General features: G+C 67.5%; 1 protein-coding gene across 4 annotated transcripts; it reads left to right on the forward strand.

The window, feature by feature from the left end:
- Positions 1-25: 25 nt before the first annotated feature.
- Positions 26-16,024, forward strand: MAP7D1 (MAP7 domain containing 1). 4 transcript variants are annotated; one of them, XM_077788463.2, is made up of 18 exons: positions 26-173; positions 7,024-7,683; positions 7,789-7,857; positions 8,596-8,759; positions 9,092-9,206; positions 11,181-11,291; positions 12,705-12,827; positions 12,956-13,098; positions 13,218-13,351; positions 13,444-13,793; positions 13,870-14,044; positions 14,109-14,268; positions 14,524-14,628; positions 14,751-14,804; positions 14,879-14,963; positions 15,046-15,163; positions 15,238-15,428; positions 15,502-16,024. In XM_077788463.2, exons 2-18 carry the CDS (start codon positions 7,041-7,043, stop codon positions 15,510-15,512), a joined length of 2,751 nt encoding a protein of 916 aa, XP_077644589.2. In that variant the 5' UTR covers positions 26-173; positions 7,024-7,040; the 3' UTR covers positions 15,513-16,024. The 4 variants fall into 4 exon arrangements, with proteins under 4 accessions (XP_077644589.2, XP_077644590.2, XP_077644588.2 ...); XM_077788462.2 differs by lacking the exon at positions 26-173 and adding an exon at positions 381-699; XM_021554781.3 differs by lacking the exon at positions 26-173 and adding an exon at positions 386-699 and having other exon boundaries at positions 14,906-14,963.
- Positions 16,025-16,593: the final 569 nt, after the last annotated feature.

Consider the following 16,593-nt stretch of genomic DNA (forward strand, 5'->3'; position numbering starts at 1 on the left):
CCGCTGTTCCTGCCCGGGCAGCGGGAGAGGCTCTGTTGGCTGCCGGTTACCGGGGCAGGGGGGATGCGGGCGGGGGGAGCCCCCCGAGCGGAGGCGGCTGCTGGCGGTGACTAAGGCTCACGTGTGACGGGGAGCGGGGGAGCAGCAGCTCCAAGGCCTCTCGAACAGCTGAGGTGGGGCTCGGAAACGGGCAATCGGTGTCTTTTTGGGGTGCCTGAGGCTGGGGCAGCTGCCCCGGGTGGTGCTGGCTGCGCACCGCGGTGCTGCTCAGGGCGGGGCGTGTTTGCTGCGGGGCCAGCGCTTCGCGCGTGACCGGAGCATCACAAAATGAGTGTGCGAGCCCCAAAATCTGGGAGAGCAGGGGCTGGAGGCGGGAGAACGGCCGAGCAAAGCTGGGGGATGCTGAGCACTGCGGGGACAGGCCCGAGGCGGCGGTGACGGGCGCAGGGTCCCAGCCGCGGCTGCGGGAGGAGCGGCGCCGGGTCGGGGCTGCGGGGCCGCGTCTGGAGCCGGGGCGAGGCGGAGCATCCCCCGGCCGCTCCCCCCGGCCGGGGCCGCGGGGCCGGGGCGGGGAGCGCTGAGCGTCCTCCCCCGCGGGCCGGGGGGAGCGGGGCTGGGCCAGCCCCTGCGCCTGCCGCGCCATGGAGCGGAGCTGCGCCGGGCGGGAGCCGCAGCCCCGGCCCCAGCCCCAGCCCCTCGGTAAGGATCCGCGGCGGCAGCGGCGCCGGTACCGGCTCCGGGGAGCGCCCGGGCCCCCTCCCGCACGGCGGGGCCGCAGGGAGTCGGCGTGCGGGATGCGGCCGAGGGCTGCGGGATGCGGCCCGGGACTGCGGGGTCTGCCGGGGGTGCGGGATGCGGCCCGCCGTGCCGGCGGAGATGAGGCGGCCGGGTCCGCGGAAAGCGGAGGAGCAGAGCGGGGCGGCGGCCCGGGGAGGCGGTGGAGGAGCCGGGGGGGCGAGGGGGGGAACGCGGTGCCGGGGCCGGGGCGGCTTCCCGGGAGGGACAAAGCCCGGGCACGGCCCTTCCATCTTGGGGAGGGCCGGAGCGGCCCCGGCCCCGCCGGCGTGGGGGAGGCAGGGGGGCTGCCCTTGGGAAGCCCCGGGGGTGGCGGCGCCGGCGCCGCCCCGGCTCGTCCCCGCCGGCCGGTGGGCGATGCCCCCCGTGGGAGGCACCCGCCGCCCCCCGCCCGCCCGGGGCCGCCCCCTCCCCGCCGCGTGGGATCGCGGCTCGTCCCGGCAGGGCCGGTCCCGCTGCCCCGGGATGAACCGGGGAGGGCGGCGGCGGGGCCGGGGCCGGGCTTGGCGCTGCCTCTCGGGGCTCCAGCGCAGCGCTCGCTGTGACTAAGCAGAGCTCCGCGGAGTCGCTTCCCACCGCGGGAGGAAGAGGAGAGGCGGCTCCCCTCCCCCTCGGCCCCAGTGCTCCATCGCCCGGGCCCGCGCACAGGGAGGGATGGCTGCGGCTCCCGGCGATGCTGGAAACCGGCGGCTCCTGCACCAAGCGGCCGCAGGTCCTGGCATCGCTGCCCGAACGACGCGTCCTGCGCCAGACATGTTGTCTGAGTCCCGCTCGCTGCCTCCGCTGCCTTCCCGCCCGCCCTGGCCCGCCCGCTCGATGCTGTCGCGGCCGGGGACCAGGGCTGGCTGCTCCCGGCCACCCTGGGCTCCCCGCACACCCTGTGGGTCACTGGCTGCTCTCCCGTGAGTGCAGAATGGTGCTGAAGGAGCAAGGGCGGTTTTGCACCATGTCCTTCTTCAGGGACCATCCCTGACCTGTCCGGCGTGGGTGACCTGCATGGCTGGGCAGCCCGGGCTGCTTCTTGTCTTGCTGCCTAGAGCGGGTTGGAGCCACCAGCAGGGAAGAGATTTCACTCAAGGGGCCAGGACCCACCATGTGTGGGGCAGCCAGTGGCACTGGAGGCCAGAAACTCGTGAAGGGCAGCTAGGGCAGGGTGTGACCTGCAGAGCTGCCCAGGTGGGCAGAGGGATGCAGTGTAAAGAGGGATGAGGACCAAGGCAGGGGGCAGGCAGAGGTTTGTCCTTATCCAGGTTTTCCCCACTCCTCCAGCCCTTCTCCCTTGGCGCAGCAGAGAGGGAGGGCGAGCTGGTTGCCCGCCAGTGCCTGTGTTTGGGAGCAGCAGCTCAGGAGTTCTCCCAGCGCAGGAGCCGCTGCTGCGAAACCGTCAGAGCAACGTGATGCGACGTGCAGAGTGGTGATGTGACAGTCCCGTGGTGCCATGTCCAAAATAGTTAGCACAGCTCTCGCTCCTTGGAGGGCTCTGAGCAGGGTTGGGCAGCCCCACAGGCAGCCTGCTGGGAGTGGAGCTGGATCCTGCACGGCCCCAGCCCTGGTAGGTGCCACATCTGTGTTGTGAGGCACAGGAGCTGTTTTTTTGGGGGTACTGACCTGCTCCCCAAGGGTCTGGATGCTGGCAGGCACAGAGCCCCATGCCCTGCCTTCCAGCCAGGTTTCTGTTTCCCAGCATGATGCTAGCAGACAGGTTTTCGGGAGCGCGCCTGGGCTGGCTGCCCTGGGCACTGGTGGCGCCACATGGGTCGCCCCAAGGACGAGGGCACCTCCTGTCGCCACTGCCAGCGTGCCAGATGGATGGTGGGCAGGTGTTCCTGCCCCTGCTCTCGGGCTGTTTGGGGTTGCACTGTGACCACAGCCACAGTTTGCTGTGGGGGTGCTGGGGCCAGGAGCAGCTCCAGCTCTTTCCTTCATGTATGTTTTAAACCCTGGAAACCCCCTGACTCTGGCCTTGCTCTCACCACAAGATCCCAAGTTCCCCTTGTTGCTCTCCAGCTCAGCACGACAGCACCGTGGGAGCTCAATGACCTCTGCCCTGGCCCAGGGGCTGGTGCAGTTCCCCCATGGCTGCCCCCCATACCTGTATCCCAGAGCCTTGGCAGGACACGAGCCCTGGGAAAGGAGGCTGGATATGCCTGGCACCTGGCTGTGCCCTCACAGGGGCCCTGCTGCAGCCTGTCCTGTCCCTGGAGGCCTGTCCCCCGCAGCGGGGCTGTGGGCAGTGGTGGGGCACTGTGGCTGAAGCCCAGCCAGCTGCCAGCTGTGTTTCACTGGCTCCAAGGTGGCGGGGAGAGGAGCCAGCCATGGGTGACAGTGCCCATGTGCCTGGGGACAGGCTGCAGGTGGCTGTCCCCGTTGAGGACAGGGTGTCATTGCTGGTGGTGGCTGCCAGGGTGGCACTGGCCACCCCTAAGGAGGGAGCTGCTGGCATTGCCCATATCTCCCTGCCCAAGCATGTGAGCCAGCACTGAGGGCGCGTGTCAGTGCTGTGCCTGTGGGCAGGACATAGTGGGGACGTGTTGGGAATGTGCTGTGGACGTTCCAGGGATGTGTCAGGAGCGCTTGCTCACTGTCCCTGTCACCCAGGTGTGAGGGTTGCTGCAGCGCAGGGGAATCCCAGGAGCTGGGTGGGACAGGGCAGGGCTCAGCCCCAAGGCACATCTGAGTGTTGAGGCAGGGGTGGGATCAGGGGCAGAACTGTGGCTTGGAGCACACCCAGACCTTGGAGCATCCCAGTGCATCCCACAGTGCTCTGGGGGCCTCAGGCAGAGTGGACACCAGCACCCACACAGCCACCCCTGCTCTGTGGCCACGCTGCCTTCCTGCTCTGCACCAGGACCTGCTGGCAGGGAGAGACCCAGAGACCCATCCCCATGGAGCTGCTCTCAAGGCAGGGGAGGCAGCTGGGAACAGCTGCACCCAGGAGGGCCTGAGGGTGTATTGCACACATGAATGTCCCCACGGGCTGTGGGGAGCAGCCCTTCAGGGCCAGCAGTGGCTCTTTGGGCTGGCCTCAGGGTCTTGTCCTTGGCACAGCAGGGACTGCCACAATGCCGAGATGTCTGGGCACTGTTGCACCAGCACCTTTGGGTGGCATTCCACTGCTCACCAGTGACCTCCACTGCACCATCAGCCCTGCTCTGCTGATGCCCCCTGCCCGCTGGGTGCTGTGCTGCGGAGCGGGAACACGAGGATACGGAGCTGAGGGGAGCTGAGGTGACATCGGGCGGGTGCCCCCCCTGTTCTTTTGGGCAGTGCCCTGCAGGGACAGTTAACGAGGAGGGCCGCTGGTCCGAGCAGTGCCCGCGGGCCTCGATGTGCTCTCGCTTCATGGCACCAGGGATCTGCCTGCGCCTGGCTGAGCATCCCTGGCCATGTGCCGGCCAAGGAACCGCGCTGCACCGGGCACTGCCGGGCTGGATGTGCCGCTGGCGCTCGGTGGCACGGGCACCGGTGCCAAAGGGAGCCGTGCGAGGAGCAGGACGGGCTGGGTGATGCGGCGTCGAGGGCAGCGCCTCGCCCTGAGCTGGGCACGGCGCCGTGCCGGTGGCGGCAGCGGGGCCGGTGCCACACGGGCTCGCCCGGGCTGGGTGCTGCAGGGCAGCCGTGCCTGCGTGTCTGGGGGGACGGGAGCTAATCCGTGTGGAATGCCCTGGCCGGGGGAGAGGGGACGCCCGCGCCGCCTGGGCGCAGGCAGCGTTGGGTTTCAGGGCAGCTGCCGTGCTGGAGCAGCGACAGGGACAGATGGCGGCAGGGCTGGCCCTGCCCCACCTTGGGGGTCTTGGCTGGGCCTGGAGGTCTTGGCCGTGCCCACAGCCCTGCCCTGGCCACAGGTGCTGTTGTCTCTCTGGCCAGTGGGGCACGGCAGATCCTGCCCGGGGCTCTCTGCCTGGCTGTGTGGGCTGGCAGGAGGCACCCACTGTCCCCTGCCAGTGGTCTCCACACGTCCAGGGCTCTCTGAGGTATTTCCATCTGCTCAGGGGATCAGTCTGGCCTTGATGCTTTCACTGGGCCCTGTGTGCAGCACTTGGCTGTGCCGCCACAGTGGTGCCAGGGCCACCCCTCCCAGCTGGGACACACATAGTGACACCGCAGGTGCCATCCCGGGATCTGGTACCTGGGCGCTGCCAAGCCCTGCTACCTGTGCTTGCCCATCTGAGGTAGCCCTGGGGGACAGAGCTGGGACCCCCCAGTCCCAGCCCCTCATCAGACCCGTGGCTGCCTCGCAGGGCGCAGTGCTGGGGACATGGGATGTGCAGGATCGGGGCCAGGGGATGGGCCGGCTTCCTGCAGCAGAAAATACCCGGAAAGTCTGCGGGGGGGCCGGGGCTGCCTGTGTCCCCACGGAATCCAGGGTGGGGGAACCCTGTTGGCACAGCCCTGGCCTGGGGGGCTGCAGCAGCACCCTTGGCCCCTCTCTGGGGACCAGGGGACCTGGGGTGTGCCCATGCTGTCAGTGCAGGGAGCTGGCAATGCCTCTTTGGATAGCCTGGGCTGACCCTGGGTTTGAGCACTCCAGCATGGAGTGGGTGAGGAGCCATGAGGTGGATGAGGAGCTGTGGGGAGGGTGAGGTGCTGCAGGACGGGTGAGGAGCCATGGAGTGGCTGAGGAGATATGGGATGGTTGAGGAGCTGCAGGATGGGTGAGGAGGTGTGGAATGAGTGAGGAGCTGTGGGGTGGGTGAGAAGCTGTGGGGTGGATGAGGAGCTGTGGTATGGGTGAGGAGCTGTGGTGTGGGTGAGGAGCTGTGGGGTGAGTGAGGAGCTGTGGGGTGAGTGAGGAGCTGTGGGATGGATGAGGAGCCATGGGGTGGATGCAGAGCCGTGGGATGGATGAGGAGCCATGGGGTGGGTGAGGAGCTGTGGGGAGGATGAGGAGCCATGAAGTGGGTGAGGAGCTGTGGGGTGGATGAGGAGCTGTGGGGTGGGTGAGGAGCTGTGGGGTGGGTGAGGAGTGGCGCCGGCTGTGTTTGCAGAGCCCACACTTTGCCCCTCGCTGAGGGTTGTGGAGAGCTCTGCAAACACGGCTGAGCCAGCGTGTGACATCAGCTGGTCGCTGGGGTTCTGCCACCCTCTCCCTCTGCAGTGCTGTCCATGGGGCTGGAGCTGTGCGTCCTGCGGTGGGGCTGGACCTGTGTGTCCTGCGGTGGAGCTGGACCTGTGTCCTGCGGTGGGGCTGGACCTGTGTGTCCTGCAGTGGGGCTGGAGCTGTGTGTCCTGCAGTGGGGCTGGAGCTGTGTCCTGCAGTGGGGCTGGACCTGTGTCCTGCAGTGGGGCTGGAGCTGTGTGTCCTGTGGTGGGGCTGGAGCTGTGTCCTGCAGTGGGGCTGGACCTGTGTGTCCTGCAGTGGGGCTGGAGCTGTGTCCTGCAGTGGGGCTGGAGCTGTGTCCTGCGGTGGGGCTGGAGCTGTGTGTCCTGCAGTGGGGCTGGAGCTGTGTGTCCTGGCAAGTACTGGAGGGTTTGTTTGCAGAGGGCAATAATGGGGGCCGGGGGAGTCACCAGCACTGGTGTCACTGGTGTCACTTCCGACATCCCTTCTACAGGGGCACGTGCCGTGGCACTGCCAGGCGCTGGCACCGTGTCGGGCTGTGCTCCGCGCTCCCTCAGGGTGCCCAGCGGCCACCCAGAGTGGGAGAGATCCCCAGGCTGCCCACGGCTGGCCCCACGCGGGGAGGGGGCTCTGTCTGGCGGCCTGATGTGCATTCCTGGGCCGTGAGGTCACGGCTGCGGGTCTGGCGCGATGGGGGCCACCACGGGCTGTCATGGTGACGTCAGGCCACAGCCCGCGCCCATCCTGCCTCCGGCGCAGCCGACGGTGCCGCGGAAGCGCTCGACGTCCTCGTCCCCTCGGGGAGAGTGGCAGGGGAGAGTGTGGGTCCCCGTGCCCGTGGGGGGTCTCTGGCCCCGTGTCCCCCCACGGCAGGGCCAGGCGGCAGCTGCCAGGGGATGAAGGGCAGCTTTGTGGTGGCAGTGCCTGGTGGAGCCCGGCTGTCCCTCTGTGCATTGTGCGCCCAGCGCCTGGCACCCGCTGCGGGTGCCCCCCAGGACTGGGGCAGCAGCAGCAGGGCTGAGGTGGGGTTCCACCGCCCTCCCCACCTTGCTCCTGAGGGATGTGTTTGGGGGGACAGGGCTGTGTCCCCTGAGAGCTGTCTGGGGAGATCTTTCACAGCCTTCTCCAACTGAGTGACCTTGTGTTCTGCTCTGTCCCTCTTGCAGGGAAGCCACCATCCCCGATGGGAGACAGCATCCCCCCACCCTCCGTGCCACCCCCTGTGCCTGGGGGTGCCCTGCAGGGAGAGCGCAGCTTCCCCCAGCATGACCGACCCGGCCCTCCAGATGTCATCCCCTCGGAAAAGAGCATCCCACCCATCCCTGCAGCCATCACCCCCTCTGAGAAGATCGTCCTGCCCGTCCCTGCAGCCGTGCCCCCCTCCCAGCAGCCTGTGTGCCCCCCGGCCGTGATGCCCCACTCTGAGAGCAGCCCCCCGCAGCGTGACCGACCCGGCCCTCCAGCCGTGGCACTGCCAGGACAGCCCGTGTCCCCCAGCCCTGCAACTCTGGTCCCCTCAGCACAGAGTGTTCCCCCCCAGGGTGACCAGTTCCCCCCTGTACCCCCCAAGCCGCCTGGGATGGAGCACCCCAAAGAAGAGGCGTTGCCCCACACCGCTGGCCAGCCTGTCCCCGTCCACGCTGCTGCCCCTGGCTCCACAGAGACGCCGCCCCACGGGAGCCAGCCCCCAGCCCCAGCTGCCACTGAAGGGGCCCCTCCTGATGCCAAGAGCTCCCTGGGTGCCACAGCCGGGCCCTCAAAGGACGTGAGCCCCCGGAGCAGCCGCCCCTCACCGTCTCCTGCTGCCAGCCCCCGGCCCAAGCAAGGTGGGTGCCAGGAGGTTGTGGTGCTCCAGTGATGCTGCACCCTGTGGGCACCAGTCGATGCCTGGTGGGGCTGGGCACTGCCCTGACCATGTTTCCCCTCTGCAGATGCCCAGAAGGCCCAGGCAAGGCACAAGCAGGCGAAGGAGCGGCGCGAGGAACGGGCCAAGTACCTGGGTATGGGGCTGGAAGGGAAAGTGGATGGGGGGGTGGAGGCAGGGGCTAAGGAGCTTTGCTGGGTCATGGGCAATCCCATTAGCTGTGGTGAGCTGAGCTTGGGTGGGAACTGCAGTGCTGGCAGCTCTGCCCGCCAGGCACAGCACTGATTCCCTGGCACATCTCTGACCCCCGGGCACACTGCTGACCCCTGGGCACATTGCTGACCCCCCAGCACACAACTGACCCCCCAGCACACCACTGACCCCTCCAGGCATACCACTGTCCCCTAGGCACACTGCTGACCCCCAGGCACACCACTGACCCCCAGGCACACTGCTGACCCCCCCAGCACACACTGTTGCCCCCTGCTTTGGATACTCCCCGGGTGTGTGCAGGTGCCACCAGCGCTGGTACCCGGCTCTGCCGTGTGCAGGCAGCCCCAGGCAGCCCCACAGTGGCTCGGGGCAGCGGGCGAGCAGGGCCCCTGTGCTGAGCATGGGGCCTCCTTGTCCCCGTGCTCTTTCCACCCTCATTCCCCCATTGTTCACCGCGCGCCTCGGCGGGCTCCCGGCGGGCTCCCGGCCTTCCTTTTGTCCTGGCCCAAACCCCTCCCTCGCCGGCCGATGCTGCCTGCCCCGAAAACCCAGCCGCATGCCCTGGCCGGCCCGTGGCCCCACGCCACCGGCATGGGCACGCGGTCCCACCGCCGGGCTGCCCGGGGCTGTGCCTCCGGTGCCACCCCACTGCCCCCCACAGCTGCCAAGCGGGTGCTGTGGCTGGAGAAGGAGGAGAAGGCCCGGCTGCTGCGGGAGAAGCAGCTGGAGGAGCGGCGCAAGCGGCTGGAGGAGCAGCGGCTGCGGGCGGAGAAGCGCCGGGCGGTCCTGGAGGAGCGGCAGAGGCAGAAGCTGGAGAAGAATAAGGTGGGGATGGGGATGGGCATCATGGGTGCAGCGGAGCAGGGGCTGGGGTGGCACGTGGGATGCAATCCCTGAGGAGTTCTCATGGCTCCAGCAGCCCTTCAGGAGATGTTTCATGAGCCTTTTGGGAGCTGCCCACTGCATCCACCCTCTGCTGCCCCTCCTTCCTGGTGCAGAGCCTGCGCTGTGCCCAGCTTCTTGGCATGTGTGCCCTGGCCAGGGCAGGCATCACTGTCCTGTCTCCCTCCAAGCACCTCCATCTCTGGGAGGCTCTGGCTGGCCCCAGCCCCGCTCCCTCAGCCGCTGGGCTCAGCCTGTCCCTCTCCCTCGAGCAGGAGCGCTATGAGGCAGCAATCCAGCGGTCGGTCAAGAAGACGTGGGCAGAGATCCGGCAGCAGCGGTGGTCCTGGGCTGGGGCCCTGCACCACGGCTCCCCTGCACACAAAGATGGTGAGTGCCGGGCTGGGCACAGGCACCTGGGGACCCTGTGGCTCTGACAGCTGGGCATCTCTGTGCCAGCCCTCAAATCCCGCTCAGCCCCACTTGGTGCGTCATGCTGCCATCACTCTGGGCTGTGCTGGGGACTGATGGGGTTCCTTGGCTGTTCTCTGCTCCTGTGGGGCTGGGTGTAAGCTGGAGGCTGTGTGTCACAGTCCCTGTTCCACTCAGAGACCTGCCTGCAGGCAGCCCTGGCTGCTTCAGCATGCCATAGCCACACTGCCAGGTCTCCAGCCCCAGGGGCTGTGGGGCTGCACGAGGCCTCTCTGAGCTCTGGTTGGGGTCTGTGCTGTGGCGTGTCCCCTTGTCCTCCAGCTGGGTGGGGGGCAGTGCTTGGCCCCTGCAGGTCCAGTCTGGAGGTGACCGTGGCTGCATGTGTGGCTGCAGAAGCTGGTCCTGCTCCATGGGGGCTTCTTGGGGACACCCTGCACGATTCAGCACTTGGACATGTGGAAGTCTCCACTGTCCCCTGACTGCTGTGCTGTGCTGGCAGGTGCCAGCACTGTCTGGCATGGATAGTGACATAGAGCACTGTGTCCCTAGGAACTCTCTGGCCTTCACATGCCATGGGGTGGCTGTGGTGGCCCCGGCTGTACCTGGCCAGACTGTGAACAGGTGTTGTGTTCCTGGCTGTACCTGGCCAGACTGTGTACAGGCGTTGTGTTCCTGGCTGTACCTGGCCGGGTTGTGTACAGGTGTTGTGTTCCTGGGTGTACCTGGCCGGGTTGTGTACAGGCGTTGTGTTCCTGGCTGTACCTGGCCGGACTGTGTACAGGTGTTGTGTTCCTGGGTGTACCTGGCCGGGTTGTGTACAGGCGTTGTGTTCCTGGCTGTACCTGGCCGGACTGTGTACAGGTGTTGTGTTCCTGGCTGTACCTGGCCAGGTTGTGTACAGGTTGTGTTCCTGGCTGTACCTGGCCGGGTTGTGTACAGGTGTTGTGTGCCAGGTTGTGCGCACTGGCACCGTGTGCCCAATGCTGTGTGTGCTCAGGTGTTGCATGCCCAGCTGTACCTGGCTGGGCTGTGTGTACAGGCTCCACATTCTGGGTACGCCTGTCTCGGTGCTGTGTGCCACTGTGCCTCATGGCACACTCGGGTGTCTGTGGTGCAGCACCTGGCAGGGTCTGGCAAGGGTGGACACCTTCCCCTGTCACTTCTCATCGGGATGTGCTGCTGGAGCTGCTGCCAGGTGTCTCTCACCAATCTCCTGCCTCCATCGGCCCTGAGCTTCCCTGGCTGCTTTGTCCAGAGGAGCCCAGGCAGGGTGGGGAGATCCCAGCTACCTGTGGAGGTGCTACCAGCCACCAGCACTGTCCTGGCAGGGCTGTAGTGACCCAGCTCCGGTGTGATGTTGTCTCGTGTCTGTCTGGACCTGCTGCGCTCACCCTGCTCCCCCAGGGTGGATGCTCGCCGGTGCTGCCGAGGTTCCTGGACACCCGCTCCCGATTCCCAGACTGTGTTTGGGAAAATTGTTGTAGCGGGGCCTGGGAGCCGCCCTGGCTCTCTGAGGATGAGATCCCTGCATGACCCCAGCATGACCCTGCAGGGTTCAGACACTGTCACACTGAATGCCAGTGCTGTGTGTCGTGTCCCCGGGCACCAGTATCTCCTCTGGCCCCACTCTGTGCCGTGTCACTGGATTCCAGCATCTCGTGTCCCACTCTGTGCCGTGTCCCCAGACTCCAGCATCTCCCGTCGCATTCTGTGTTGTGTCCCTGGATTCCAGCATCTCCTGCCCTACTCTGTACCATGTCCCTGGATTCCAGCATCTCCTACTCCATTCTATGCTGTGTCCTCCGACTCCAGCATCTCCCCTGGTCGTTCCACTTCTGCCCCAGTGCCCTGGCACGGCCGTGCATGCTGCATGTGGGGGGCCTGGCCCCGGCCCCGGGACCTTAATGCCCTTGTGTCTTTTCCCTCCTCCAGGTGCGAGCCGGTGCTCGGTGTCCGCTGTAAACCTCCCCAAACACGTCGACTCTATAATCAACAAGCGGCTCTCCAAATCCTCCGCCACCCTCTGGAACTCTCCCAGTAGAAGTAAGAGCCCTTTGCGTTTGCCCCAGCGCAGGGGGCACAGCCAGGCCCCTGCCCAGAGCTGGGGACCCCCGATGCCAGGGTGCCCCATCCCCAGGTGCCCGCGGAGAGAGGAGAAGCCGTTTGCTGTTTGGGGGAGGAGGCTGGAACCGGCCGGTGGCTCCTTGAGGCTGTGTGGGCTGGGAGGAGAAGGAAGAGGAGGAGGAGGAATGGCTGCGTGGTGGCAGCCCCATGGGGCGCCAGGACAGGGATGGGAGCTTGGCTCCCTGCCCCAGGGCAGCTCTGGTGGGTGCTGGTTCAGCCACAGAGGGGCTGCCTGTCGCCGACCCTCCTGGGGCTGGGCACGGCTCCAGTGCTCCCACAAGCTCCAGGGGCTGGGTGCCACAGAGCTCTGTGGCCATGGTGCTGCAAGGTCATCCTGGCCCTGGGAGCACTGCCCAGGGCTGCAGCCATGCCAGAGGGATGTGTCCAACAGAGGGATGTGTCCAGTGCCGGGGCTGCTGTTGTGTTTCGGGGTTGCCTGGAGATGAGCGCCTTCCCGGACGCGTATAAATAGCCAGAGCAGCTGACGCCGGTGGCTGTGGTGACGCAGGCAGCTCCCAGCGCCCTGTGCTGGGGCTCAGCCCAGGGACAGGCTCCTGGGGGCTGTCAGCACTGCCCGGGTGGGAGCAACATCTCCCTGGGCCTGTGCCAGACCTGCCACCCTGTCCCCCTGCAGCACCCATGGCTCTGTGCTCTCCCCTCCTGGCAGCCGGTGCTGCCCCTGGCCTGACGCCCAGTGGAGAGGGGCAGAGGGGCCCTGTCTCCATGGGTGGCTCCCATGCGCCGCAGGGTGTTTGGTGACATGTGCTGCAGGGCAGCCAGTGGCAGCTTGGTGCCCATCTGAGCCAGCTGTGTGGCCAGGCATCGCCGTTCTGTGGGTGCTGTAATCCTGGCCTGGCTCCTGGGGCACGCTTGGTGATTTAGCACAGCTCCTGTGGGATGAAGGCACACTGTGGTGTCCTGGGGCAGCTGGCACGTGCCATTGGTCACACAGGGCAGGGGCACAGAAGGGTGCCATTGCTGGGCACAAGGAGAGGGCAGAGTTGGAGGCTGTATCACCAGGATGGCACCCGGCACCGCTGGTACACGGTGACTGCAGTGTCCACAGGACACAAGGGCACCACTGTCGTCATGCCACAGCGCCGTCCACAGGCACCCAGCCGCCCACCCATGGGCACGGCCCTTCATCCTGCTCGGCTGTGTGGGGCTGTGGGGACCCCTCCCCAGCACGGCCAAGCTCTGGGCACTCCTGGAACTGTGCATGCACCGTGGTATTGCTGCAGACACACGGCTGCTCCCTCCCAGCAGCGGCTGTGAGGGCAGGACTGGAGTCTGGAGGTTTGTGGTGCACTAATGGCTCCTCTCCCTCCCCAGACCGCAGCTTGCAGCTGAGCCCATGGGAGAGCAGCATCGTGGACCGGCTGATGACGCCCACCCTGTCCTTCCTCGCACGCAGCCGGAGCGCCGTGACCCTGGCTGGGAATGGCAAGGAGCAGGGTGAGCCCCCCGGGGGTCAGGGACACACGGGTGGGTCCTGGCGCAGGCAGGGAACCAGGATGAGGGAGCCTGGAGTCAGTGGGCAGCTGGTGTTGGCTCCATCCTGACGCTGGCCACTCCTCCCCCAGTGCCCGTGTGCCCCCGCTCAGCCTCTGCCAGCCCCCTCAGCCCCTGCCACAACCACCGCCTGCCGCACCGCTGCTGGGAGCGCCGGAAGGCGGCCGCCGCCAGCCCTGATGTGACGCCGCGCCGCAGGACCGAGCCCTCGCCCGTGAGTGCCACCTCCCGTGGGGACCCGGCTGCCAGGGCGGCTGTGGGGCACGGCGTGGCTTCAGGCCGTGCCCAGCACCCAGCGCTGATGCCATCCCTGTCTGTCCTTGGCCGGAGCAGAAGAAGAAGGAGAAGAAGGAGAAGGATCGGGAGAATGCCAAGGAGCGCAGCGCCCTGTCCCGTGAGCGCAGCCTCAGGAAGCGGCAGTCGCTGCCGGCGGCACAGCCCCGGCTCCTACCTGCGGCTGACAGCAGGTCGGGACCCCTCTCCCTGAGGATTCCCAGCCCCTGGCCCCACCCGCGGGCTGCCCCAGCCCCACTAACACTCTCTCTTGTTCTGTTTGCAGCCCCGGCCCCAAAAACCGTCCCTCATCCCCTGCCACCCCCAAGAACCGTCCTTCATCCCCTGCCACCCCCAAGAACCGTCCCTCATCCCCTGCCACTCCCAAGAACCGTCCCTCGTCCCCTGCCACCCCCAAGGCCCGCCCGGCGTCCCCCAGCCCAGCCCTCAGCTCTCCCCACAAGCCGCCCCTGCCTCGAAGCGTCCATTCCTCCCCCAAGGTGCGGGCCAGGGCTCGGGAGGAGCGGGGGGAGCAGGAGGGCCAGGCGAAGGCACGGGAGAGGAAGGAGGAGGAGCAGGGTCCTGCACCCCCAGCCCTTCCCGAGTCCCCCAAGGTGCCCACAGAGCCGACAGCAGGTGGGTACGGTGTCGCCAGGGAAGCTGCAGGGCTGGGAGAAGCCAGAGCAGCCCTGACGCTGCCTGCCTCCCCCAGGCCCCCCAGTCCCTGCGGTCCCCGGCCCTGTGCCAGCCAGTCCCCCGGCCAGAGCTCCCGCCGGCACCACGGACCGGGAGGAGGCTGCCCGGCTGCTGGCGGAGAAGCGCCGCCAGGCCCGGGAGCAGCGGGAGCGGGAGGAGCGGGAGCGCCGGGAGCAGGAGGAGCAGGAGAGGTGGGTGTTGTACCCTTGGACCCCAGCCCCGGCCTCCTGCCGTGCTAAGTGCCCCTCCCCGCAGGCGGGTGCAGGAGGAGCGGGCGCAGCGGGCGGCCGAGGAGCAGAGGCGGCGGGAGGCCCTGGCACGGCAGCGGGAGGAGGAGCGGCGGCTGCAGGAGGAACGAGAGGCCCAGGAGAGAGCCCGGGCTGAGCGAGAGGAGGTGGAGCGGCTGCAGAGACAGGTTGGGCTGACAGAGTGTGGGGGAAAGGGGCTGCAGGAGGTGGGGGACAAAGGCAGGGATGGAGGAGGAAGGCGGGGATGTTCTCACTCTCAGGGGAGAAAGGGTGAGAACCAGCCCAGCCTCTCCAGGACCAGGGCGGCAGGAGGGAACAGGGCAGGGTTGTGCTGAGCTGTCCAGGCAGCACATCCCCACAGTCCCTGCCCCATCCCTTTCCCCCTGTCACATCTCATCCCCTCCCGCCCTGCTGTGGCACAGAAGGAAGAGGCCGAGGCGAGGGCACGCGAAGAGGCTGAGCGGCAGCGCCTGGAGCGGGAGAAGCACTTCCAGCGTGAGGAGCAGGAGCGGCTGGAGAGGAAGAAGGTGAGCATTGGGGGCACCTCCAGGCATGGGGCACGGCAGGTTTTTCCCTGGAAGGGATCCTGCCTGGCTCCGGGGCAGGTCCTGGTGGTGAGAGCCGTGTGTGAATCTCTGTGTGACTGCAGCGCCTGGAGGAGATCATGAAGAGGACGCGCAAGTCGGACGCAGCAGACACCAAGGTGGGAGCCTGTCCTCTGTCCTGGGACCCTGGGGACTTGGGCACTCGACAGAGCCCTCCTGCCCCTGCCTGCAGACCCTCACAGCTCTCCTGTCCCTGCAGAAGAAGGACGACAAGAAGGTGCTGAACGGGAAAGCAGCCGAGCAGGAGGATGTCCCAGGTGTGTGGGCACCCCGGGCCTGCTTCCCCCAGCCACGGTCTGGCCCCAGCCACGGCTGAGCCGGGTTCTGCCATGTCCTCAGGCCACGAGAAGCACCTGGGGCCGATCCCGAAGGCAGAGGAGCTCCCAGAGACGGAGACCCCAAGCGCAGGGACACCGGGGGGAACGAAGGGCTTGGTGGGCGAGGGGCTGCAGGCGAGGTGAGTGTGGGGACACCGGGTGGGAGCCAGGGGCTGGCATGGTCGGGGCTGAGCCCGGCCCTCCCATCCCACAGCACCAAGGAGGCGGCGGCCCTGGTGAATGGCGTGCAGCCCAGCAAGCACGAGAATGGCTTCTCGGGCACCGAGGGCTCCAAGGAGCTGCGGGATCTCTCCCACCACGGTGGTAGCCCCGGCAGCATCATCCCCTTTGGCGACAAGGAGCCCTTCCTCAAGCAGGCTGTGGTGAAGCCCCCGCAGGTGACAGGTGAGCAGCGGGAGGGCTGTGGGGGGACGGCGCTGTGAGCACCATGCACTCACACCGCTCTCCCCACCCACAGAGGTGCTGTGAGGGCCTGGCCGATGCTCCCAGGGGCCACTGGCCACACCCTGACCCTGGTGGCCCACGCAGACCTGTAGCTGTCGTCAGAGCACGACCCTCGCTGCTCCTCCCGGGCGCCCGGGGGCTGCAGGGCCCTGGCCAGGACGCCTGGCTCCTCTCTTCGTTCTCGTTTTTATTTCGTTTTGTTGTTTTTTGTTTTTTTTTTAATTTTAAATATGCACCTTATCAGACTGACAGCCCACCCTCGCAGCCCGCCGGAGCCGCCTCAGACGTGTGGTGTAATGATGTAGTTATTTAACTCGCTGGGTACAACGTCTGTGAATACTGTAAATAGAGCCGGCCGGGCATGGGGATGCTCTGGGGGGCACAGGGGGGCCGTGTCACAGCTCCTGTCCCCACGTTCCCCCGCACGTCCGTGTGTCAGTGTCCCCGGGCCCGGCCGGCACCACGCTGCTCTGTGCCCTTGTGACAGTGTTATGCATCCAGACAACCTTTGACAACAATTAAAAGTGGACAATGCCCTCGGCGTGCCTCTCTGTGTCCGGGGAGGGGAACTGGGTGGGTCCGTGCCCGTGTCAATGCCTCGGTGCTCCACCGGGATGGGATGGGATGGGATGGGATGGGATGGGATGGGATGGGATGGGATGGGATGGGATGGGATGGGATGGGATGGGATGGGATGGGATGGGATGGGATGGGATGGCCAGGCTGGGCTGGGCTGGGCTGGGCAAGGCAGGGCAGGGATGGGATGGGCAGGGCAGGGCGCTCTCCTGGCCCCCACAGCAGCGGGGCAGGTTCACCCCCATGCCCGGGTTTGCCCCCGGAGCCCCCACCCGCAAGCCGAGCCCAGTCCCAGGCTGCCCCTTCGCTCCCGGGCCCTCAGGAGCCGCCTGTGGGACAGCCCGGGAGGGTTGCATCAGGAGGAGGCCGGGCGCGCCCCGCCCCCGCCGCCATTTCCCGCCCGCGGCCCTGCTCCCCGCCGGAAGGGCTGCGCGCACCGCCGCGCCACGGCCGGAGGAGGAAGTGGCGAAAGGGCGCGCGCGACGCCCGCCGGGAGCTGTAGTGCGGCGGAGCAGCCTGGCTAGGGGCG

Source organism: Lonchura striata, chromosome 23, assembly GCF_050655825.1.
Source record: "Lonchura striata isolate lonStrDom1 chromosome 23, ASM5065582v1, whole genome shotgun sequence".
In the NCBI taxonomy this organism is placed as follows: Eukaryota; Metazoa; Chordata; class Aves; order Passeriformes; family Estrildidae; genus Lonchura; species Lonchura striata.

Coding starts and splice junctions, on each gene's coding strand:
- MAP7D1 (XM_077788462.2), top strand. CDS start 642: ATGGAGCGGAGCTGCGCCGGGCGGGAGCCGCAGCCCCGGCCCCAGCCC. Junction 13,099..13,217: donor GCAGGACCGAGCCCTCGCCC/GTGAGTGCCACC, acceptor TGGCCGGAGCAG/AAGAAGAAGGAGAAGAAGGA. Junction 14,629..14,750: donor AGCGGCTGGAGAGGAAGAAG/GTGAGCATTGGG, acceptor GTGTGACTGCAG/CGCCTGGAGGAGATCATGAA.